The following is a 9,894-nucleotide window of genomic DNA, read 5'->3' on the forward strand; positions in this document are numbered from 1 at the left end:
ATCTTTTAATGATGCTAAATAGGCTGTAATGTGTCACTTTTAATGCCTAGACTGTAAATTAACCTTTTTACTGCCTAAGCATTAAAAAGTGTTTTAATGGCTGCAAATGCCAAGGAAGTAAAACTAAATAGTTCCGAATATTGTACTATATACATATATCGCAAACATATGAAAATCAAATGAAAAAGGAGTTTTATAGGTACCAATCGAAGAAATAATGTTGAGTTGAATTGCTTTAGCTTCCTTTATAGCCTCATTTTCGACTCGGATATCAATGTCGCGGTTGTAGTAAATTTGCTACTTTTTTACCATGTGAACCAATAGTTATGTGTCTGCACAATAGTTGTTTGGTAAAAAAGTAGCAAATTGATTGCAGCAGCTATATTCATTTAATAGTCATTCATTCATAAGTGAATTAAGTCACTAAATGAAATAAATTACGATAGAAAATGTGCATTTTTGACGAGTAAATAACATAATTTTTTTCCTGTTTAGTACCACCAGCCAAATACTGGACAGAGTTAACGCAGAGTAATTTTTTCTTGTTTTAATGTACCTCATCAGGGATTCAGGTTAACCATATAGCAGCTGAGGAAAACTCCGCGATAAAATTTTTTAGTAATCTGTAGTTTGCAATACATGTGTAGGAAACCTAATTAATTTCGAAACAACAAATCGTCAAAAATCGCACGTGATTAATTAAAAACTTTGCGAAAATGAGAGCCGATATCGCGTTTTCATCGGCGAGTATTTATAATTCAATATATCATCGGGAAGTTCGAAAATTTTCCGGTGGCAGTCGATATATTTTAATTCGCCGAGAAACTTTTAGACAGCGGTTTTAGGATTAATTATTTTATAATCAAATTTTCCGAAGAGAATTGATAAATTATCGCCATTCTCTTATATATTTCGCCCCATGCCACGCCTAATAATCCGCCTCTATTATGGTCCAGGTTTAACGTTGGCCTGAGACATTTAACGTATTCCCAGAACTTCGGACCTGAGAACCATGTAATTTATTCTCAATTAGAGAGACGTTGCACCATGGAGGTGAGGGATCATCTCGTCTTGACCCGACCGTCATTAAAGAACCTCAGCTAAAGGTCTTAGTTTGTTTGTGACCTCTGTCCAGTCATTTTCCGGGGCATTTTCCTGTAATTTCATAGAAATAAACTTTTAAAGAAAGCATTGTTCGCAACGCTCTCGATAAGTTTATTTTTAGAACTCATATCCCTACTGCGCTCTGCGGTTCACCAGACACAAATATTAAAATGACACATGTCTGGGTAAAGATTCCCAATAAAAGACACTCCTCGTATAATAATTAATGCTTCTGAAAATTAATGAACGTCGTTCCCGTATTAAAAAACTTGGGTTTCAGCTTTGGTGAGCAGAATCGCAGTGGCGTACGATGTGGGTAGTTCGACTGACCCAACACTGAAACAACGCTGGCGCCACCTAGCGCAGCCCTTGCAGAATCTTGCCATCGATTCATTGAACACTTTGTAAATCCATAATCATTCCCCGATTCTGTGCATTTCCATGCAGAAAACTACCTAAGGAACAACGATATATTAGGCGATATGAGAGGATCAGAAAAGGCGGTTGAGGATAACGTGCCTAAATTTAATATTTTACGTCTCTCAGATTTGGTGCGCTAATGTCCAAAGAAATAAAACGAATCGACGCAAAAGGCTTGAAAAATCGCTTTAATAAACTTCCGAACATGTGCTTTTCGATGTCTGTCTGGGGTGGTATTTGAATTTGAAATATCGAAAACACATGTCTTTTAAATCTCTCCCCGCGTGTTGGTGGGTTCAAGTAATGTGTCGCTGATGGAAATGGAGGTTTTAAGCTTGAATGAGGCCGATTTTGAGCGTTCGCTTTTCAAATCATGGAATAAATAGCATATTTTTGGCTTCAAAAATGCGCAAAAATAAAGCTCTGACTAAAATATCGGTTAGTTCGGGTTCGGGTTAGTTCAGGTTAGTACGAGCAAAACAAATTCGTTTAGTTATAGTCTTACATCTTAAGCTTGCAGAATAGAGAACAATTGGTTTTGGCATTGTGGATTTGATGATTTATAAATATCGGCCTGCAGGGCTCTCGCGAACCCCGGAGGCAGGATTTTGTCCAAGATCGAAACTGCAATAGTAATAATTTCTTAAGACACATAATTTACATAAAAAAATGCGTTATAAACCCATCAGCGGCCCTAAAAAATCCGAATAAATTCCCAAGTATAGGTGAATTACACACCCATTGGCTCGATGAAAACTATTTAAGCGCATAAATTTCGCGTGGCATGCACATGAGTTTGTAACGTTTATTATTGTTATTATTGAAACCCAACCCAGTCACTATACCAATAAAAATATTGTTTTAATAAGTAAAAACCGGGTTTACTATGCGTGTTTACGCTGTTTACACAATTTTCTTATTTGCGCTGTTGCCGGGTTACCAGAAAAGTACTTGCCTGCTGGAATTTTTACCCCAATAAATCATACTGCCCATTATGTCTATCGCATGCATTATGACAAAAAGCTTTACTCTGTTAGCAATAACGTAATCTTTTAACATTCCGTTAAAATTTGTATGGGTGCAAATTGAAATGAGTAGAATGCCATTTTTGTTTCCATTAAAATTTATGCGGAGCTCCTTCGTTGATTTCTAAGGCTGGTCAGGAGTAAGTTTTAGAATTAACACCAATTAAATGAACGTTAAATTGACGTTTTCGCACGCGTCATTTTGGCCTCCATTCTCTGGAGCCGCACCGTACTTCTCACAACGAAGAATCTGACCCCTGATTTTCAACCAATACTTGAAGTTTCTCCGTTTCGTTGGAAAGTGAAACCACATCGCGATGGCAACAATGCGAAATCTGCATTGCAATTGCAATATAAGACCAATCAATTTTATTAACAGCCTCGAATGTACGGAGTGTACCGATATGGTAAAATGTGCCAATAAAATAAAGTAGTACCAAGTTGGGGTAATTTATAATATGTTGGCATTCTACACCTTTAAAGTATCGCTTACATTAGTAACCTTTCCTTCAAAATTTATTGGTTTTGGATTGGCGGCGACCTTCGTGTATGGCAGATCGTAGACGTAGACGACAAATGGGAGTATGCACTTATTCTGAATATCAATGTTTTACATTAGAGTATCGTGCTTCATGTCCGGTATTAATTAAATTTTAACGTGAATTGAAGGCCCTTGAACTGAAAAACTATTTTCCTATGGCTTCTTCGAAAATAAACAAAAACACACAACGTAACCTGAAAATCGCAGTTTGCACACTGTCAGCAACAACAGATCATCAACGCATGCGCGCGCTTTACACACTTATATGAGTGTGTAAATTGCACTTTCCACATGCAGATCAATGAATGCTAATATCGGTCTGTTTCCAGATCAATTAATTATTAATAGACCTACCGGACGGACGTGGGAAAAACTTATTTTCCGCGCATGTGCCACTATGATAGTACAACGATCACAAGGCCGTACGGCCTCGGATGAAGTTGAAATGATTTTAACTTTTTCGGTATCGATATTTTTTATTTTTTTCCTAACAATGATTTCAATAAATGTGGTATGTTGGAAAAATGCAGCCCGCAAACTCGGTGTGCAATAAGTACCTAATTGTTTATGTGGCGAATCTCAGATAAGGCAGCGTAAGCGTTTTCAAGGACATTTAACTTTAATAAATCCTGATCTTCCTGAGGTGTTGACATCAACTATAATTTTTTTTCATTTAAAATAAATTCGAATTTATTTTCAAAACTTCGAAGCACCTACGCGCAGAATGAATTAACGTTATTAGTCATATTTTCAATGATGTTTTAGCCGCTTTATTGTATTATTTATATGAAGGAATCGAGTCAATACTGAAAAATGAAATTATGTGTGTATTTCGTATGTCAAATATTTATTATTGTTACTTGGCAAGTGCTGAATCTACGTCAGACTTGGGGGCCAAAGAAAATCGCATTTTGTGTTTTACCTGATGTAACCCACCTTTATATGACAAACATTCCTCGATATTTCAGGTCGGTGAAAGACATTTATTTCATTTGAAAAAGGCAATATCTCTCTTTCGATTTAGGTGATAGGGATCTTTGGTATTTCATTTTAATGGCGGTCCGCATTTTTATTATGTTATTTTATTATACGAGTAACAAATTTCTCGTGTTGGTTTTCTTGAAAAAGCAATCGTTATTGGATTCGGAAAGTATTTTTATTTTCCCGTCAAAAAACCGGTTTATTTTTAGTCCGTTGGTGGAAGTTTATTTTTAAAGTTCGAAAGGCGACTTGTTTTGAGATACTACGGACAGGTGTAAAAATATTATTAATGAATGTTCCTACCGGTGTTTTGATGTTGCTAGTAATGATTTTTCGTGTTTTTTAATTCGTGTCGTTTTTATTTTCATTTCTAACGGTTCTACCATCATTCATCATTTTCTTTGGTGAATTAACACTCTGACTATTTATATCGAAAAAGAAATCAACACAGTTTCGACACACACGCAGTCGGCTTCAAACATATAGCCCGACGAACTCGGGGACCTGATCCCAATTTGTCTTAATGACGTGTCGAGCCAACTTAATAAATTCTTCTCTAAATTCTTTTCAAAAGCGTTTTAAATCTTTTTTCTATTTTCTGTCCCGAAACCGCGGAATCGAAAACCTACATCGACATAAAAATCCTCACGACAAACATCAAGGTTTTTTGGAAACGGCGGGATTTTCTTCTAATCCGCTTGTTTTCCTTGTAAATTTCCTTAGCAGACACTTTTGTCGTGCCCCGTAAATTTCCCAGGATTAAATATCGTGTTTATTGAACGATGTAAAATGGATTCCTGAGCGATCGTTTGTCACCCGGTTTAAAATAGATGCCTCAATGTATCCACAATAATATATTCACGGTTAAATTCAAAGTTGCGCTTACGCTAATTAAGTGAATTGGAGATGATGGTGGGCTAGGTGTATTTTCATTTTGAAATTTGCCTGAAGTGTGTTTGGGATTCGCGGAGTTTCGGAGCCTTGTCACGCGCATGTCAGAGCAAAGTTTTGCAATCTGTCAAAATCTTACAATCTAGATTTTGACAAGAAAGGAATAATGACTCCGAGTGTTCAAATGGTTGTTTGACAGCATCACCGTTCAAGAAAGCAAAGTCTTTTGAAAATTTTACACCGAAGACACCATGTAATGTGGCAATGTCGAGGACAAAACAGTCATTGGAAAAAAACCTAATTACATGAAATAATATATGAAAATGAAGGCTTGTTATTTAAAAATGGTTATTGTAATGGCAATTGTGGCAAACTGAGACAGATTGTTGGTCCTAGTCTAGAGTTTATACTAATCTTGGTCTTGTACTGACATTTGAAGTAACTAAGTAAACATCACACGAGTTAAATATGAGTAATTTCCTGAGTAATTTCACAAACAGCAAGAAATACTTTTTAAATTAGTGATGTGTTTTTGTGTTTATTTAATCTTTAACCTCCTAATTTACTCTCCTAAGTAATAAATCTATTGGCAGACTTCGTATTTTTGCGAGCCAATAAGTTGAAGCAAAATCTTAATTTTCAACGTGCAATTCCCATTTTAAAGAACACAGTTAATTAATCGTCAGGTATCACTAAGTACATCAAAAGCTCAATTGAAACTAGTAGAGAGAAGAAAAATGAAAACTTGCACGCACCTTAGATCGTACAGACAATAAAGCTAGTAAAATAACAAAATAAAATTTAAATCTATTTGTTTTTTGTTTATAACTCTTACAGTTTGTAAGATATTTATGTTGAGCCAAATCTCGAGCTCATGCGTATGGTTTTATGAAATACGTCACTAGGTTCTCCAAATCATGCTGAGAACATAAGGGGTGAACATTTTTCGAGCGACTCTCTTATCACCCCAAACTTTTTTGTGGCACTACACCGACCGATTACTTCTTGAAATTTGAAATTCTTGTTGAATTGAGAAATTCTCTTGGTTCTTGCATTTTTTTTTACATCTATAAGCATTTTAAGGTTAGCTAAGAAAATAACGAGAAAATAATGCATGAAATTTTCCTATTCACTTCACTTAAGTCAATGACCTTTTTCATGTCGCATGGGCGTGTGCGATGTGAGCCTTATATATCGTGTATCTAATACTATTTTCTTATTGAGCACGATTTTCATATTTATATAGGTACTATAAACTGAAAGATTTTCGCGAATTTCCTGTCACCCTGTGTAAGCTACTTGTTTTCCTATAAAGTTTTCCTCAAGATTCACATTTTGAATATGTAAAAGTGGTTGGTTTTCCCTAACGAGCGGTAAACTCTGACAAACATTCTGTTATTGGAAATTTGCCATTCTCGGAAATGATATTCATATCAAATGTAACCAAAAAAAGCCATAGATTAAGACCACATTAGCGCATTCTTCTTAGGTAAACATTGTTAAATACTGTTTTCTAAGAATCCCTTTTATTAGACGCCTTTAAATAGCAATCGGGCACCACCTGCAAACTACATATTTAGAGTTTTTAGATGGAACAAACAAAACAATTCACTTTCTTGTACTACACGTACCCATAAAATTAAATAGCTGTTTTTTTAACCGCAAAGAAAATATTACTTTTTTTATTCTAATTAGCTCTACTTTGGAGATGTTTTTACTGTATTTCCAACAACAGAAAAGAGTTGTTTGTGATTTTAATTAGTTGTCAAAAAACAACAAAACACAGCGTATGTGCTGTCTTTTTTTAGTACGTGGAATTGGAGAGTTGCAATTTTACTAAAACCTGTAATAAGGTCATTAAAATAATGGAAAAAATTAAAAATTAAACATTTTTTAAACCGTTAAAACTAAGACCTTTATTTATACAAGTTTTTTTTTTTAATGGCATGCATAATCATCTTCTAAAGTATCTTTTCGTCATACATCATCCTGTAGATTAAGTTCACAAAAAAGTTTGGCGTGGTACAATGCTGTGCCTGACATCAAAAATATTATCACCCTGTATATTTTTCCGATGATTTGGAAAACTTAGCGAATAGATTATAAAAATGTTCGGCCATAAGCTAAATATTTGATCAAAATATCTCACAAACAGTAGTAGTTATAAACAAATAAACAATTAAACATTTTTCATCTTGTATTTCCATAATGAGCGTTAAAATATTCATCTATATGAACTTTATTACAGAACTTTATTACACCTTTTCTTCATGTTTATTACATTTCTCACATTATCGTTGCATTTTGTGCAATTCCTATACATGCTATCCATTTTTATACAATTTCCACGCAAAGCATGTTGAATTGAAATCGGATGCGTCTTAAACGCATTGTGAAATATCGGTTAATCGAAGCCAAAATATTTTAATTGTTCAAGGAATGAAAAAGACGCGCGTGGTTTTCTATACATGGTGCAACCTCTAAATCTTTCCTTTAATTTACAACTATATCACGTTGAGGAGATTGAGCTCAGAGTTGTACTGGAGGTCTGAAATATTGGTGAAGTAAACGTTTTGTTAAAAGATGTGGACGCGTTCGATATAATTCGAGAAAATTAAAATCAGAGGAATACCGGATTGACGTAGAATTGTTTGCATAAAATTCTAAAAAATATCAGAATTTTTAAATACAAAACGCATAGACGTATATGCTCTTATTTTTGCAATGCAATTAATTGTAGGAAATGAAAAAAATGTGTAATAATTGTTCATGTGAACTTGTTCCTTTACTTTTTTATTTTTTGTCCATTTTTTTAAATGAGTCACAGTCAACAGTAGCTGACAGTTAATTATTTATGGAGATGGTTCAGGTGGTATTTTTCAGAACTTTTAATGACTAAATTCTAGTGAAATCATGTTAGAACTCTTCTGCTACTCCGTCCTAAGACAGACAAAGACAACATGAATTTCTTTTGCAGTTAAAGTCTGCGTTTTTATTGAACGTTTCTGTCACAACCCCATGGGGAATATCAGCTGAACAACCTTCATAAATAATTACTATACGTGTTGGGCAATTTTGCCTATGGCACATTTGAAAAATAAATAGCAAAATATATTGCACTGAACTCTCCTTTATGGCCCTTGTTAAAATAATAATAATAATAATCTGTACACATGCATTACTGCGATTGTTAGAAATTTAATAGGAATTTACTTCGGAATTTACACAACGTCCAACTTCTCTAACAAACTGAGGAGAAGTCCACCGAAGCAATAAATCAAGTAATTATTATTTTCAAAGAACATAATATTAACTAACCTGAATTTACTTATTATTATGCCAAATACTACGAAGGTATAACATATAATTGTCACCAAGTTCTCCTATGTTTCATTAGGTCTGCAAGATAAACTAACTTGAACTAATCGCTAGAATGAAGTTAATATAATTGGTAGGTACCTATCCTCTATCCTTTACTTTAAAGTTTGCGATCTCGCTATTGGATTAAAATTTATGTTTGACGAAGTGTCTAAACAATCGGGTTGTTGGACCTTAAAAATTTAGCATTACTTTAGGCCGGCGTGAGGCAGGAAGCATTAAGCCTTAGCATTAAGCGCGAGTTACCCATTTACCTACGTGTAGGTAAACTAGACTTATCTGAAGACTTAAGAACTTGGTCAGGGGTTGAGAATAATATCCTCTTCACGACAATATTATTGTCGTGAAGGATCAATCAGTGTTAATGAACTTTTGATAGAAATTTAATATTGCCGAAATCTTCAGGCGTATTGAATGGACCAGTAACTCTTATTTAAGTTAACATTTCCTCAATAATCTTCTCTTACGTCAGTACACTAAACCATGCGTTACATTTTCGTCCATGTCGGGACTTAACGAACGTTCCTTCATCGTATTTAGTTACTGAAGGTGAGGAAACAGGAGACAGAGCAACGACTAAAAGTCACTAATAATGCCGATTTCAATTCAGCCCTTAAATTCCTTTTTTAATTTACCATTTCTTCAATTATTTTCTTTTATATATATGTATATGTCAGATTTCCCTCTAAGAGGAAACTTAACCGCTGTTTCGTCCTCATGTTAGTTACTGAAATTGGGGAAACCAAACACAGGGCAAAACCTGAAAGTCACTAACCTGTTGCCAAAATTGCGCTAACAAATAAATCCGCTCCTTCTTGAACAGCCACTCCATGCTTTGCATCGTCTGGAGGTCCATTTCTCCACCGCTTGGAGGAACATTGGCAGCCGTGGTAGGCTGCATCAAGACCAGTCTTTCCTCCAATTCAGCCAGTTTGGATGAGTTGAGGAACGACGAGCGCTCAACAAATCCACTGGGCAAGTCTCAAGTCTCTTTCATGTTTCTTGGTCTTTTGTACTCTCATCATCAACAAAACCCACAGATCAGCCCAATAACAACAGTCTTTGACGCAATCAGAGTCACTCGATTCACATTAATCATTAGTCACATCAACTTGAAAGTTTCGAGTTGGAACGGTAATTGATGACACGCGCGTGCACCTCACGATTTGTTGCACCTCGGGCGCGTATACTCCGAAACAGTCACGTGTTCATCGGAGAAAAGACTTCCCCGTACTGAATGACATCCTCAACTCCTCAGTGCAACTTTACACACTCTTATTCGCGCTCTCTCTCGCGCTGGACTCGCTCCGCCCCTTCTATTGGTAGATGCTGCCATCTGGAGGCAGAGCAACATATGTCGGTCCTTGTCTGACGCACGGCAAGACGGGATTGAAAGGTTTTTGGTCCGTCTCGAGCCGGCTGGGCCAATAGTGGATTGCTTTGCTTCGGATATATTTTCTTTTTTCCTAGAAATCGAAGTATGCGCGTATATCTTTTACCCCTTCCCTCTTATTTTATATGTATTGTGTTTTTTTCTTCGCGATGTGTGTGGGG

General features: G+C 35.6%; 1 protein-coding gene across 5 annotated transcripts in view; it reads right to left on the bottom strand.

Moving 5' to 3' along the window:
• Positions 1-9,642, bottom strand: part of cut (homeobox protein, cut) — a 69,040-nt gene extending 59,398 nt beyond the window's left edge. For 3 of the 5 annotated variants that reach the window (XM_066395756.1, XM_066395753.1, XM_066395752.1), the window contains exon 1: positions 9,116-9,640. In XM_066395756.1, the coding sequence (XP_066251853.1) occupies positions 9,116-9,241 (126 nt within the window). In that variant the 5' untranslated portion in view covers positions 9,242-9,640. Of the gene's footprint in view, positions 1-9,115 lie in introns of all 5 variants that reach the window. The other 2 variants (XM_066395754.1, XM_066395755.1) reach the window with 2 other exon arrangements.
• Between the last annotated feature and the right edge of the window lie 252 nt (positions 9,643-9,894).

Source organism: Euwallacea similis, chromosome 12, assembly GCF_039881205.1.
Source record: "Euwallacea similis isolate ESF13 chromosome 12, ESF131.1, whole genome shotgun sequence".
Lineage (NCBI taxonomy): Eukaryota > Metazoa > Arthropoda > Insecta > Coleoptera > Curculionidae > Euwallacea > Euwallacea similis.